General features: G+C 35.2%; 2 protein-coding genes across 2 annotated transcripts in view; both read left to right on the forward strand.

Moving 5' to 3' along the window:
• LOC136271271 (uncharacterized) overlaps positions 1-5,325 on the forward strand; it is an 81,862-nt gene extending 76,537 nt beyond the window's left edge. The window contains exons 2-3 of the mRNA XM_066070931.1: positions 4,660-4,829; positions 5,165-5,325. Of these exons, the coding sequence (XP_065927003.1) occupies positions 4,660-4,829; positions 5,165-5,171 (177 nt within the window). The 3' untranslated portion in view covers positions 5,172-5,325. The remainder of the gene's footprint in view (positions 1-4,659; positions 4,830-5,164) is intronic.
• The window catches only part of LOC105319912 (E3 ubiquitin-protein ligase TRIM71), a 241,989-nt gene that overhangs the window by 112,902 nt on the left and 112,314 nt on the right, over positions 1-16,773 (forward strand). The gene's annotated exons all lie outside the window — the stretch shown is intronic.

Genomic DNA, 16,773 nt, shown 5'->3' on the forward strand with positions numbered 1-16,773 from the left:
GGAATTTGACATTGAGTACTTTAGATACAAATCTCCTAATAATTAAAAGATCTTGGATACTATATTCGATTCAAAGTTACTTTTACATAGCCCCCCCCCCCTTTCTTTTGCAAAGATAGACATAATCATAATCAATGTATGAATGAATCATTCATTTTTTCAAAATCTCACCGCTAAGTGTTTTAATCTGGAAAAAATTAATTGGGAAATAATTAACATTGCATCCCTTTGATCAAATAACCTCTTTATATTGAGGAGGCCTCAGATCTGCCTAAAATTTTAAGATATGATTTGTTTAAGTATTCTTATTAAGGAAGGAAAAAATCCATACATTTTACCTTTTTTCAAATTGGGTATTGAACAGTATTTTCCTATACTTTTATATATACATGTAAACCTTCTCTTATAAAGGAGACCAATACAGTATACTCAGTAACCATTGCCTCGACCAACAAACCCTTAATATGACAAGCAAACTCAGCTGAAATCAACTTTGGTAGTCAACGCAGCATACGAGTTATCGACCTTTGATATCAGGAACAGGAGCGAAAGCGGGATTAAAATAAAAGTTCAGCATTTACATATATTTCTATGGATTATCCCCATAGGGATCCAAAGGATAATTTCTTCCAGGGAAGGTCCAGAGTCTATTTTTGTAATGTAAATTGAATAAACTTGTTTTACTTTCTCAAAAGGAGAGGGGTTCGACTCCAAACCACTCATGATTATTGATATTTTAAAGTTAAGGTTGTTCCGAAAACTAAATTTCATGGAAAATGCAAGCATTACACACATACTAAAAATACACATACTTTAAAAAAGAATGACTAGGAACGGATTCTGAATTAACCCCTCTCTCTCTCTCTCTCTCTCTCTCTCTCTCTCTCTCTCTCTCTCTCTCTCTCTCTCTCTGTGTGTGCGGTATGGCAATTTATTTACAATTTAATAACACCTCAACAATTAAGAGAGCTCGATGGTCGTGGCCATTTTTAGACGGTATTGCTCTCCTTTAGAAGAAGAGTTCTATATTAAATAATAGGTAAATAGGGTAAAGTATATGATTTTTTTTCTTTACTAAGTAATAGCTTATAGCTTAACTAATCATATCTTAAAATTATATAGGTAGACCTGATGGTGAACTTGTTAACCAACCAGCGTCCTTAAACGATTACATGTTTACTTATACTAACCTATTTATATAAAAAAAAAGACCAAGTTAACAATGAGCGGTTCTAAGCCTTTGATGTCATTAGTAGCTGCGTATATTTATCTACATCCACTGAGGCCTTGGTTTGCTAGTGATGACAGTGGCGTACGTAGTCACACATTTGACCCCTTAAGTGTATACGACAAACCAACGATAAAATGTGATTATAAAAAAATATGAAAATAAATAAGTAAAATAAAAAAAATGATGAAAAAAATGACGATGTGATAAGTATAACGAGGGTCCTTTGGTATAAATATACCGGTATTCTATAATATGAATTTGCAATACATACATTATTGCTGGTCAATATAAATGGCACATAGCTTTTTAGGTTAATAATTTATTAAAATAAAGTTATAAATATTCATAAATGTACAATCATGCAATTGTACATTTGAATTATATAATTTATTTAAAATATACCGACTGAGTTTGAAAGCCCCCCCCCCTACCTTCCTGCCCTCCCCTCTGACTTGCTTTGAATTTGATAAGTTGCAGTTGTTGTTTTTTTAACCCAAAATGTAGAGTTAATTTCAATCAAAATAATTTTTCCTCAGAACATATGGTCATGGAAAAAAAAGAGAAAAAATCGCAATTCTTGACATAAAAATCTTTCTGATATAAAAAAAAATTACTTTGTTTTTTGTTATCATATTTTGACGTTTGATATTAGTTTAAAATTTCTCTATTATAAAAAGAGGTCATACCGATATTGTGATATTTTTATTGTAAATATATCAAATTGATTGATACCTTCAATTTGTACAAAAAATTAAAATAAAACGACATTCGATCTATATTAAAGGTTCAAGATATCAGATAAATTAAAAAAAATCTTCATATTCTTCATATTAAAAAATAGATTAGCATTTGTTCTTAAAATTACCAAACAATAATGATAACAATAAGTTGCATATTAAAAGATTATTTAACTACATGTAATACATTCAGATTTCGTTTGGGTAGAAATTTAAAGAAGAATAACTCTGACCATGCTCACCGAACAGGAGTTATCGAAACTTGACATGGCGGACGGGGAATTAAAAACTCCCTTGTCGACAACGCCAACCGAAGATTTTAACCCACTGGCGGAAGATCCAGACAATTTCATCAGGTAGATTAGCTTAATGTAACTTAGATATTTTGCAAAATCAAAATTATCTTGCTAAAACAATGCATCCGACCTGCATTAATGCTGCAAGCGAGCAGTGTCGTGAACGTCGTGCATGTTATCTTGGACGGAATGACTAGGTAATACAAACATTGTATCATTGAGTCTTAGAATACACAAAATAAACACTTAGCTATCTGTTGGAAATTATTTACATTTGCAAGAACTGTACTACAGTGTTTCAAAAAATGATTCTGTGTAAATGGGTTCAAGGTTAGTGCTTGGAAAGGGGGGGGGGGTGGTAAGACATTAGTGCGTTGTCGACCTGGTTAGAACAGTGTTTGATGAAATTGAAATAAGACTGTAATGTTTGATGCAGGGTGTTTTTGTTGGTTCATCAATCCGTGGAGTTACATATGTCAAATTACATGCAATAAAGATATTAAAACATGATATAATTCCTAGTCTGAGAGAGAGAGAGAGAGAAATTTGTTGCATTATTTAAACAGTGTTATGAATGATTTATTTTGTGTTTTTCTATGGTTATGACAGATTATTGCCATGTTTATGAAGTGTGAAGTGAAATTTAATTTTGTCAGTTTTATTTTTTTTTCTCAGTGGACATTCTCCTCAAAGACAAGGTCATCATGATGCAGATTGTAGTGGAAGTGAAGAAGAGAGTGATTACCAATGTAATTCTATGGAAGAAATGTCAACAGGAAACTTGTATGGTGTCACCCCACCAACTTATATGCGTGGAGTAAAAAGAGACAAGAAAAAACACCAGACAAACATTCAAAAATCATCCTATAAACAATTCACAGAACTGAAGAAGGCCTCCAAGAAGTCACATCGAAATGCGGTTATAAAAGAAAGGTATGCAAATGACCCTTTATTTTGCAAACTTGGACATATAGACTCTGACGATAATTTAGAAAAAGATTTTGCAGACTTATTTGCAAGATCCTTTAAGTGAATTTATTTATTAATAAGAAATACCGAAATTCTTCCAACTTAAATCAAGCAAAAAGAAGTACCGGGTATGCCAAATTTTGCAGTAGTGAATTATATTCAGCTGTGCATAGCATTTTTAACCCATTAAATACAATCGTTGGAAGTTTTGTGGAATTTTCTATTTTGTGGTATTGAGAAGTATGATTTGTTGTTGAAGGACTGCCCCTGCTGGTTCGGTCACGTCGTCAAAGTGGACCCAACAGCTGAAACAGCCATTGCATTGTCTCACAAACAGGTACCATCTTTACCATCTACTGTTATGCAAAATATTCAGGTACTACTATCATAATGTACCGTTAACTTTATCCTACAAATGTGAACATTTACAAGATGGAATAATTTACACTTATTATGAGAAGAAATAGTATGAATGTAAATATTGCAGAAATGTTCACCAGTGACCTGTAAATTGATTGGACTATAAAAACATTTTTGCACCATGAAAATTGATTTTTTATGTGTTGATGTTTTAAACACATGGCTTTTTCAAACCTCGTAGTTGTGGTGTTTCTTGAAGAACATGATGACTTTTTTATTATGCCCCCTTCGAAAAAAGGAGGGCATATTGCTTTGGTACATGTAGCAAGGGACAGTTTCGCATAAAGTACAATATTTCGTAAAAATGAGTGTTACTGTATTTGAAGGCCTGTATGTACTATGAAAATTAGTGAATTGATTATAGGTGATAATTTTATGGTAGCAGGGAGCCATTCCTGTATTTAGATGTAAAGCATGTAGGTCCCATAATGTTATAGGGGGTGCTTGGGAGTCAGATGTGAAACGGCGGCTGTTGACAGGTGTGCTCACTTTTCATGCAAGAAGAAAGTAGGGCAGACGGTAAGTGAAATAGTGTGAAAATGACATGGATGGGAGGTGGGGCGGTACAGAGGGGCAGGGAGGGGACATGTTAGACTACAGGTTGCACCCTGTCCCGGGGGTCATCTCTCTGCAGGGAATACGGTAGGGTGGGGTCTAAATGGGCCAAAATGAGTAAAATTTGGACATTACACAGAGGGGTCAATTAGACATTTTATTTGACCAGAAAAAGATATGGGTGTCATTTTGGGTAAATTTTTAACCTTAATGTCCTTCCTTAAGTCTAACAGGTAGTTGCAAGTCATTTTTGATCCAGGTGCAAATTATATTTTTCTCGCAACATAGTGCTAAATGGGGGTACCCCCACCCCAGAATTTCATGCATAAAAAAACTGTCCCCTGCTACCTATAACATAGATAGAACTTAAATTCATTTCTTAAACAGATGTCAAATGAAAATAAATATTTTTAGGGTGTTTAGATTTAAGAACCAACTGTGTACTTCACAGGAACCTCCCCCATTCCACGCTCTACCAGTGTTGATTCTGGCAGACAGCCCTATTTGCGGTATCCTTCGTGGCCGGCAGAACAGGTACAGGAAATTTCAACCGCTTCACGTCCAATATCTCCAACAAATCCTCACAGAGGGAGCCCACACAAAGCTCTGCAGCAGAATCCAGTGAGTTCTTCCAGAAATTGTTTTCTTATATCTCTATCTCTCTATTTATGACTTTGTTTAGTTATTACATGTAAGTTTTTCATTTTTTTTCGATTCTGACGGTGATCGTTTTCTTTTATATCCCTATTACTTGTCTGACTGTGTATACATGTACCTATGAGATTTTCATTTTGATAACACTAGAAAACACAAAATACAATAATTAACTCAGGAAATGTTACTAAGGTGGAGGAACCCATGGGTCTGGTGTAATAATAATAGGTATTCATAACTGATAAACACCTGTCACCATATAATGGTAATTGTTCTTACACCTGAGGCATGGTCCATTTCAGGGGTTAAGCGTCATTCCATGGATTACCACTCAGAGGTAGAGATACATGAGGGAGATGATTGGGGCATTGTGTTGGACATCCACGCCAAGAAAAACAGAGGTACGCTATTTGTCTGCTGATTTAGATTTAAAGGAGCTTCAACTTTTAGAAAAGTGGCACACAACTTCGTTCAGATTGTGTATTACTGAAATATTCATTACTGCACCATTGTTTTTCATCATATGATCAAATATTCCAGTATTTACATAACATTCAATAAAACATGTATTACATATTTAGTACCAGGTAGAGTAAATCTGATATTATACATATTTGATAGTATTTAGATTTCGTGAAATATACAAGGTATGATATTGATAAAGGGACCTCATGCAAAAATCTTTTTTTTTAAACGAACTCTACAGGGATTAGCTCTACATTGACCATATTCATTAGATTTTAAAGAGAGATAAATCAAAACCTTTTTTAAAAATTTACTGCTAACCTCTACAGGTATAAGCTTCAAATTAATTACAGGTATTCATTAACTTGATGACAGAGAGAAAGAGTTGTATCAGGTATTCAGTTGGTGATAGAGTTATTGGGGACAGATGGAGAGACAGAAGATTTGAAGTGGATGGACAGAAAGAAGCAGGTGATAGTGAGGCTGGCGAACAGGAAGCAGGTCTTCTTCGGGGACTTGGGGGTCATAGGGGTCGTCACCAGTTGCAAGATCGAGCCCGACTACCGCATCAATTTTCACAGAGTCAAATTCAGAAGGCAGAGGGGACACAAAGTTGGTACTGGTGGTCTCATACACTGCCTGTACATTGAACAAACTGAGTATGCCTCAATCACATAAATTTAACACCATATTTACCATTACCACATATACCACACAATATCATAAGACTGGCAATTGTGTCAAACATAAATTGTAAGTGAAATTTTTCATGTGAAATTCACTTTAAAAAGCGTCACTTGAATTTGTAGGTGAGAAATCTTTATGTGAATTTCATTTGAAAAAAAATTGTGATATATATGTACATGTAGTTATACGATTGTAGCACATGCAGAATTGCCACATAACAGGAAGAAATGCATTTCATGTGACTGAGGCAAAACTGCTTTTGTACAAATTTGATCTCTTCCAGTGCGATACACATGCTTTGATTTAATTGTTTTGAAACATACAGCTGAAGGCCAGTATGGTAAAGTGTATCAGATATTTCAAAGGATTCAGAATTCAGTGGGTTTTGCTGGTACCCCCTCTTTGCAGGTAGTGTTACCTACAATTTTCACATAATCATTGACTCTTTGTTATAATACCGTAAGCCAACCTTTATTCATGATATTAACTTTATGTTGCAATTTTTCTGTAATAAACAGGTTCACCGTGCCGAATTTTCATGACCAAACCTTTTTAAGCCAAAAAATGTTATTAAGGGGTTAAAAACCGCTTTTTGGTGAAAATATTGTCTCAAACCACAGTCCAGAGTCTGCATAGCTCTCTCCTACCCATGGCTGCTTGAACACCTTATTCATCAAAATCTTGAATATTACCACCAAATGTGTAATGTCCACTTCAGTCAATGAAATTATTGTTTAACCTTGCATGGTCACTGCCTTTGTAGCAATGATATAAAACTGTATGTTACGTAAACTGTGATTGGATAATCAAAGGTTGCTCCAAAGGTCAATCTCCGACTATGCTTTACTCGCATTGGTCAATACTGTAAGAAACTATGAGTTATTTTTGTGTCGACTTGTGCAACCACAGCGAAGTGGAAGAGGATCATACATATTGCCAGTGGTTTGTGACGATGTGAGAACATATTCTTGACAGTGATATTTCTACTTGCAAACTAAAGATAATTTAAAGTACATGTATCAAGATGGTTTAAGGTATTTTGATCTAAAAAAAACAATCTCTGTCCCACTGAGGTTTTGGCAATTCATTTCACATCTACTCCCTATAAGAAGTATATTTCTGGACTAACTTGTCAATAACCTATAAAAAAAGGTTAATATATTTATTCAGTACTATTATACATGTAACTTGCTGGATATGACTTTACATTACAGCAGAAAGGATTGTATTATTTTGTGTCGGGTATGTCAGCTTACCGTACTCACTTTGTCTTCCAATACATTATAGGTCTGTATGAAATGCTGGTGTTTATGGAGTACTGTGATCGTGGAACTCTGGAGGAGGCGGCTAAGATGGGTCTACCAGAACACAACATTCAAGTGTACACGCGGGAGATTCAATTGGCCGTCAATTACCTATATACATGGTAGGACCTACCGGTACATGCACATATACACAAGTGATGTCACAGTCATACTGGTCCTTTTTAGCTCACCTGAGCCAAAGGCTCAAGTGAGCTTTTCTGATCACAATTTGTCCGTTGTCTGTCGTCGTTGTCGTTGTCGTTGTCGTTGTCGGCGTTGGCGTTGGCGTTGTAAACTTTTCACATTTTCATCTTCTTCTCAAGAACCACTAGGCAGATTTCAACCAAATTTGGCACAAAGCACCACTAGGTGAAGGGGATTCAAGTTTGTTCAAATGAAGGGCCACGCCCTCTTTAAAGGGGAGATAATTGAGAATTATTGAAAATTTGTTGGTATTTTTCAAAAATCTTGTGTGGCGGCATCCTCAGGTAGTGTAGATTCAAGTTTGTTCAAATTATGGTCCCCAGGGGTAGGGAGGGGCCACAATGGGGGGATCAAGTTTTACATAGAAATATATAGACAAAATCCTTAAAAATCTTCTTCTAAAAAACTATCAGGCCAGAAAAGCTCAAATTAAAATGGGAGCCTCCTCAGATAGTGTAGATTCAAGTTTGTTCAAATCATGGTCCCCGGGGGTAGGGTGGGGCCTCAATGGGGGGATCAAGTTTTACATAGGAATATATAGAGAAAATCTTTAAAAATCTTCTTCTAAAACATTATTAGGCCAGAGAAGCTCAAATCAAAGTGGAAGCTTCCTCAGGTAGTGTAGATTCAAGTTTGTTCAAATCATGGTCCCCAGGGGTAGGGTGGGGCCACAATGGGGGGATCAAGTTTTACATAGGAATATATAGAGAAAATCTTTAAAAATCTTCTTCTAAAAAATTATTAGGCCAGAAAAGCTCAAATAAAAGTGGAAGCTTCCTCAGGTAGTGTAGATTCAAGTTTGTTCAAATCATGGTCTCTGGGGCTAGGGTGGGGCCACAATTAGGGGATCAAGTTTTACATAGAAATATATAGACAAAATCTTTAAAAATCTTCTTCTAAAAAACTATCAGGCCAGAAAAGCTCAAATTAAAATGGAAGCATCCTCAGGTAGTGTAGATTCAAGTTTGTTCAAATTATGGACCCCGGGGGTAGGGTGGGGCCACAAGAGGGGGGTCATGTTTTACATAGGAATATACAGAATTTTTTTTTAAAAATCTTCTTCTCAAAAACTATAAGGTCAGAAAAGCTTAAATTTGAGTGGAAGCATCCTCAGATAGTGTAGATTCAAGTTTGTTCAAATCATGGTCCCCAGGGGTAGGGTGGGACCACAATTAGGGGATCAAGTTTTACATAGAAATATATAGACAAAATCTTTTAAAATCTTCTTCTAAAAAACTATCAGGCCAGAAAAGCTCAAATTAAAATGGAAGCATCCTCAGGTAGTGTAGATTCAAGTTTGTTCAAATTATAGTCCCCGGGGGTAGGGTGGGGCCACAAGAGGGGGGTCATGTTTTACATAGGAATATATCGAAATTTTTTTTAAAAATCTTCTTCTCAAAAACTATAAGGCCAGAAAAGCTTAAATTTGAGTGGAAGCATCCTCAGATAGTGTAGATTCAAGTTTGTTCAAATCATGGTCCCCAGGGGTAGGGTGGGGCCACAATTAGGGGATAAATTTTTATATAGGAATATATAGAGAAAATCTTTAAAAAAAATTCTTTTCAAAACTTTATGGCCAAGAAAGCTCAAATTGTAACCATCCTCAGATAATGTAGATTCAAGTTTGTTCAAATCATGGTCCCTGGGAGTAGGGCGGGGCCACAATGGGGGATAAATTTTTATATATAGAGAAAATCTTTAAAAATCTTCTTCTCAAAACTATAAGGCCAGGAAAGCCCAAATTTAAGTGGAAGCATCCCAAGATCGTAAAGATTCAAGTTTGTTTAAATAATAGTCATGGGGTATGGTGAGGCCACAATGGGGGATGAATTTTTACATAGGAATATATAGAGAAAATCTTTAATATCTTCTTTTTAAAGACTATTTGGCCAGAAAAGCCTAAACTTGTGTAGAGGCATCCTCGGATAGTGTAAATTCAAGTTTGCAAAATCACAGTCCCTAGTGATAGGGCTGGGCCGTGACGGCAGTTTTAATTTTTACATAGGAATATATAGAGAAAATCTTTAAAAATATTCTGGGAAAGTTTTCGGTCCAAAACTCAGTACTTAGTGTGAAAGCACAGGTTATGCAGATTTAAGTTTGATGAAACCATGATTCCCTAGAGAAAAGGGGGGCCACGAAATGGAGGGGGGGGGGGGTAAATTGGAATAGAGAAAAATCTTCTTACAGGTACAACAACAAAAGGGGCTTGGTATTTACCCAAAAAAAGAGGTGGATAAAAATTGACAGATTTTCTATTTTTTTTAGCAAGATCTACTGTACTTAGTTGTCAAGATATTTTGATACTGTAATGCTAATTTGATCAGAATTAAGGCAATTGTTGCTCAGGTGAGCGATGTGGCCCCTGGGCCTCTTGTTTTATTTGGTTAGCTACGTGCATGTATCATCAACCTCTAAAAAAGTTTGCTTTGATGAATATGAATCAGAGGTGGGGGACAATGGCTTGTAGAAATATTTAGTTTTAACTTTATTTTAAGATTATTTCCCATGAACTTTGTACACACACAAAGTGTTTCATTTATATATATATATATATATATATATATATATATATATATATATATATATATATATATATATATATATTTATCACTAATTATTAGTGAGAAATTATTTGTAACCTTTTAAATCTGATTGCATTGCACAAGTTTGTCACAATAATACGTGTACATGTAAGTTCTCATTTTGGACTTTGAAATGAATCTACTGTACCAACCGCAGCATAAAGTTTGGTTGCTGGCATTGAACTGTGACTGCCCAAGACTGATGAGGTCTGCTGAACACTGTAATCTCTATAACACTGTTACATCCTTTTTGGCCGCCTCATCTTCATTAAGTGTCTTGGGCGTCACTGTTCATGGTAACATACCAGACAATAACATCATGAAGAGCAACTGTATGTAGAGATGTATGACCCTACATGTACATGTATATATGTATGGTGTAAGTCTTCTTACCAAGTTATAGCTTCAAAGGGTGACCACAGAGAACAGAACCCCGAGGTGTGTGTATCTATGTGTATGTGGGGGGGGGGGGCAGGGGGAGAGTGTTATTGGACCTATGGTGAGCTTTGAGAAGTATATCATTTTTTTAGATATTGACCAATAGAGTTATTCATCAATGTTTCTGACTAATATGAGGAGTGGATCTGATATGTCAGTGTTGAACACATCAGTTATCGTAGGTAACTGTTGGAGCCAGGCTCACTTTGATTCATGTCATGTCAATACAGCTGAAGAGTAATACGGTGAGAGAGGATTTAATATTTTGTCATCAACTGAGTATTTCCTCCATAAATTCTGAACAAAAAAACATGATTATGTACAATTGTAAAAAAGCATAATCTAACTAGTTACTGGTAAATCCATTTTCAGGCGTAAATATTAACATTTATTATTAAAACCGCTTTCAGATGCATTGTTTAGCTCATTTTCAAAAATCTCATTATTTATTAAAATATATCACATGTAACGTTGCTGATCGGTGCTTTGTTTCATACGGTACTTTATTGTTGACTTTACTTGAATCATTTCATGTTACATTCAGATTACTTGGACTGACACAAGCAGACAGTTGTAGTTTCAATCATGGTAACTTCACCACGGTTGTCTCTAAAAATTGAAGTAGAAGGGAGAAATAAAAAAGTAGAAGGGGATCTGAAGGTCTAGCTTATAGCTAGATTGCGTTTGAAATGCAATAATAGCCGGGTATTTGCGTAACTTTAGGCGGGGTAATTCCCCGCCTCCCGGGTCTTAGAGACAACCCTGCCTTCACTTATACCAAACAAGAGGTCCATGGGCCACATCGCTCACCTGAGGAACAATAGAACAATGTGCAATCATACATGTAGATCCTGTATAAATAAAATCTATTTTTCCCACTGGATATTCTTATGTTTAATTATAATCATTAGTCCCTTTTCTAACAGGATGATTTTATAGTCATACATGTATCACATGTTGAGTATTGTTTATATATGGGATATAAAGCTACATCAAACTCTGAACATTCTTGTGAGGCCGAAGAATTGTCATGGAGCCAAAGTCTTAACAATTATAAAGAATCATCTGGCTGATTAGTTTCTGAGAAGAAGATTTTTAAAGATTTACTCTATATATTCCTATGTAAAACTTTAACACCCCTTAATTGCAATGTGGCCCCACCTACCCCCAGGGATCATGATTTTTAAAACTCTGAATCTACACTACCTGAGGATACTTCCACACAAGTTTCAGCTTTCCTGGCTGATTAGTTTTTAAGAAGAAGATTCTTAAAGATTTTTCTCTATATATTCCTATGTAAAACTTCGACCCCCCCCCCCCTTCTGGGAAGAAGATTTTTAAAGCTTTACTCTATATATTCCTAAGTAAAACTTTGACCACCCATTGTGGCCCTACCCTACCCCCGGAGGTCATGATTTTCAGAACTTCAAATCTACACTACCTGAGGATGCTTCCACACAAGTTTCAGCTTTCCTGGCTGATTAGTTTCTGAGAAGAAGATTTTTAAAGATTCACTCTATATATTCCTATGTAAAACTTCGATCCCCGATTGTGGCCCCATCCTACCCCCAGGGGCCATGATTTTCACAACTTTGAATATACCCCACCTGAAGATGCCACACAAGTTTTAGCCCTCCTGGCTGATTAGTTTCTGAGAAGAAGATTTTTTAAAATTTACTCTACATATTCCTATGTAAAGCTTTTACCCCCCCCCCCCCCATTGTGGCCCTATCCTACCCCCGGGGGGTCATGTTTTCACAGCTTTAAATCTATACTACCTGAGGATGCTTTCACACTAGTTTCAGCTTTCCTGGCTGTTTAGTTTCTGAGTAAAAAAAAATTAAGATTTACTCTATATATTCCTATGTAAAACTTCGACCTCCCCATTGTGGCCCCACCCTACCCCGGGGTCATGATTTTCACAACTTTGAATCTACACTACCTTAGGATGTTTCCTGGCTTAATGGTTCTTGAGGAGAAGATTTTTGAATATTCTCAAAAAATTTCATTAATTTCTAATTATCTCCCCTTGAAAAAGGGTATGGCCCTTAATTTTCACAACTTATAATCCCCTTTGCCTAAGGATGATTTGTGCCCAGTTTAGTTGAAATTGGCCCAGTAGTTCATGAGAAGATGTTGAAAATGTGAAAAGTTTACGGACAGACGGACGACAAATTGTGATCAGAAAAGCTCACTTGAGTTTTCAGCTCAGGTGAGCTAAAAGCCGACTGTTCGTACTTTGTTTATAACTATGCAATCAAGTGTAGATTTTAAATTGTTCAAACTTGATCTCTTGACCATAACTTGGCTCAAAGGAGGGGTTCAAATTTTAATATTGGTGTATTTTTTAGATTTTCAATTGTTTAAAACATGAACCCCCCCCCCCCCCCCAAAAAAAAAAAAACAAAAAAAAAAAACAACTCGTTCTGTTGTCTTTGAAGAAGTTAAAATATGAGAATAAGGAAATCAAAGTGTATTAAAAATATTCTTTGAAAGAAATGCAATGCTACAATTTGTCATATTATTAGGTATTAAAGCGACATTAAAGCGTTTGTATTTTAAATTGCTTAAACAACAATCACTAAAACAACAAAAGACGCTCAATAAGAATATGTAAAAAAATCTTTTAAAGCAAGATATTCTCTACTTCATTGTCCATTTGATTTGTATATGACTCCATAAAGGTGATTTGATCAGAGTTATTGCTATTGTTTCTTATGTGAGCGATGTGGCCCATGGGCCTCTTATTTTATCATTACAGCTGTAAATGTCATAATAAGTGGATGTTATTTTGTCTTCCGTGGTGTTTTATGTGGGTATGAAGATAAATAGCAAAATACAGTATATAACCCGCTTTAGTATGTTGCGTTATTTTTGTCTGCAACTATTGATAACTTCATAGTCCGAATTAAACTATTTTCTTTAGAGAAAAAACACGTGCTTAAAGATATTTCATATTAAAATAGCGTTTTCGGATGAATGAATGCGCAGAAATTGAGAATTAATGGGGCCGAGTACAGAACGAGTACGCACGCTTTCGCGCAGCGTTTCATTTGTATTGTGACGTCATCTTTTTGCTTTGTTGACGCCATGGTATGATAGTTTCAACTGCAGATATTCAGCGAAATTTATTGAAAATAGTTCGTTTGATGCGTAAAATTGATATCATATTGTGGAAAAAAAAAAAATTTCTCGAAGTATAAGCTATATTTGGGCTCGGGTTGAAAACGTGAAGAGGGTTCAGCAAGCCTAGCCCTCTGTCACGTTTTCTTAACCCGCCTAAATATAGATTATAGTCTGTCCCAAGATATTTATGCTGCACATTTGGACGATTTTTAATAAAAAAAAATACACTTACCTGTGAAAGAAGTGCAATTGAAATAGTTGAAAGGGATATTTTCCAAGATAATATCATTGACACATTATATCATCTTTCACTCGGAAAAATTCACAGGAACGAAAACAGATTCCTTAAGGAGATTTATAATGGGGAATGTTTACATCTTTTCTCCATTCGGAACACACTCGGAATACATCGCGCAATATTTCAACTTTATCATCCGGGCTTGCTGCAATGCAAAATCTCCGTAGACATCACATTTTTTAGCATTGTATTGAAACCTGATAAGCTAACAGGGGCGTTTTGACTGAGAAATCTTGGAAATTTTTCATACTTTTGAATGAACATCGTTTGAATCCTGAGGTATTTATAAATATCAATCAATTAAGCCAAACGTGAATCCAAAATATCTTGGGACAGAGTATAATTCATATATTTCAAAACAGTAACCATGTATTTTATATTAATGACCTTAAATATATGATGTTATATATTTATTTATTACCAAAATATGTCTAAATGTTTTAATAATACTATATATAAAGATCACCATTTTCGTCTTTGTCAAATAAAAAATAGCCATTATCTGACAAACTGGGAAATTGGGCATATATATATCAGTAGAAATTCCTGTAAAAAATTTCATTCAAAAATCTAGGGCAGAAAAAATTAGACCCGGCCTCGTTAATATGACTGTAGGCCGAGATAAAAGAGGGTATATTTCGTGTTCCTAATTTCCTGTCATCTTCAAGCAATAAAATTGTTTCCTTTGGTGGTTCTTCATTTTCGCTAGCCAGGGTGACGATCCACGGTGTCTCTCTATTCTCTATAGAAGGTGATGGTTCTCACAGTCAAATTGCGTTAGAATGTGCACATTATTCGGTTTACAGACAAAATAATCTCAATAAACACTGTGGCATTAGAAATGTGGTATAATATACCCCGTTGTAATCTTACAATTCATTCATCCTCGTCTGTATAACACCTTAATAATGATTTATTGTCATTATACGATCATAATAATTGAGAGGAAGTGTTTGTGTGTGTGTGTGTGTGTGTGTGTGTGTTGGGGATGGGGGGGGGGGGGGGTATAGGGCCTGTGAATTGCGTTTGATTAATATAATTTCATTAAATTCTTAAGTACTATTCTCTTGACATATTTTAATTTTAGCAATTACAATGAATTACCAATTATAATACATGCATTATGACGATATGTCAGAAAGACCCATAAATAAGATAAATATTGTCTGCCATTCTATAATCACATTAACATGTATTTGAGATTTAACAAATTAACGATCAGTGCCGACATGGAGAGTAGAGATGCTTTACCATTGGGTGGGGTGTGGTGGGAGAGGGTATCCCAGCGTATCGTTAATCTGTTGTTAAATTTCACAGGCACCTGTCAGGGTACAGTCAAATTATACAATATATGTACTCATACATAAGTGTGACTTATTTTTATAGAAACGAGTTAGTATGCACCGACAACTTGATAAAATACCTTTGAAACGTGTTCTTTTACCAAGTCACTCTTAGTGTCCAAACCGATAGTTCTAGTATACTTCTTGCATACGTAGAATGACCAAGGCATTTGTATGATATATGCAGGATTTACGGTCATTGGGATATTTCGAAACATTCTTCGTTTCGTGTTTTCGGAATTTTGAACTTCAGAATATCGCTATTCCGAGTACAAAGACCTTCTCTACAAATCATTCCGGTAACCATCTAGACTAGGACTTCTACTTTTTCGTAAGCGCGAGATAATTATCATGGAGTGAATTTTTGACAAACTCTTGTTGAAGAATTTTTTTCTAAAATTTAACTTACTTTTATATATTTTCAAAAGAATTCATAAATGTATCTTTCCCTTTGTACAACATGAGAATAATTCACTTTAGTTATAATTGCTTAATTATTCTTACACCTTACCTTTGAATTTAATGGCTCCCTGAAATTGAAGTTTTACTCATACTCAATTCCTTATTTCTAATGTTTACACTTCATATTTGTTTTGTGATATATATGATTGTCGAGAAAGAGAAATTTGGTTTCGGAAATTTCAAGTGTAGTATTCTTTTTGATTCCCAGAAATCACATATATCGACCTAACTATAAATAAAGTGCTTTTTACCATCTATAGAACATTTTAGTCTAACATTGTTGCCGGATGTAGAACACCTTATTTCCCTCGGTGATATTATATCAAATCTAAAATAGTAATAAGGGGAAAAATGGACTGATGTAATTATTTTTGTTTTTACTTTTTATAGAATGTTGGGAAATAATATGAACTATTTAAATTGTAATTTTCGTCGAGCTTGGTTTTTTTTTCAGTTCCGCTACCCGGGAGACAGAAATGATCCTCAATTAAATATTTAGGTGATGTTTTAATACAGGTAAAAACCCCGGTCAAAGTCGCAAAGACAGAAATGTTTTGTAACAGATATCTGTTTCCTGTTGGAACAAGCATCAAATAATTAACATCAGTTTTACATGCAGAGGCGAATCCAGACGAAGGTTGCGCCCCCCCCCCCCCTTCCTTTTGAAAATAAAAAAGAAAAGAAAAAAGAGGGAAAGAGAGGGGAAAAAAGAATTAAAAATAAAATCGCCCAAAATACACATGCATTTAAAGTAGAATGTTTTGGCATTGCTTGTACTTGTATAACTGTAGATACTGTAGCTGTTTGCCATGCACCAATAGTTATAGTGATGTCGTACACACACGTAGCATCAGCCCCCCCCCCTTTTTTTTTCTGGCAGCAACTACTTTTCTTAAATTTACGTATAAAAAGTTGAATCAGCTTGTCCCCCTTTTTTGGATTGTGTGTTTAATATTGAAATGAAATAAAGAAATTATGAGTGAATTTGAAGTTATATAT

The sequence above is a fragment of the Magallana gigas genome, chromosome 9 (genome assembly GCF_963853765.1).
Source record: "Magallana gigas chromosome 9, xbMagGiga1.1, whole genome shotgun sequence".
Classification (NCBI taxonomy): domain Eukaryota; kingdom Metazoa; phylum Mollusca; class Bivalvia; order Ostreida; family Ostreidae; genus Magallana; species Magallana gigas.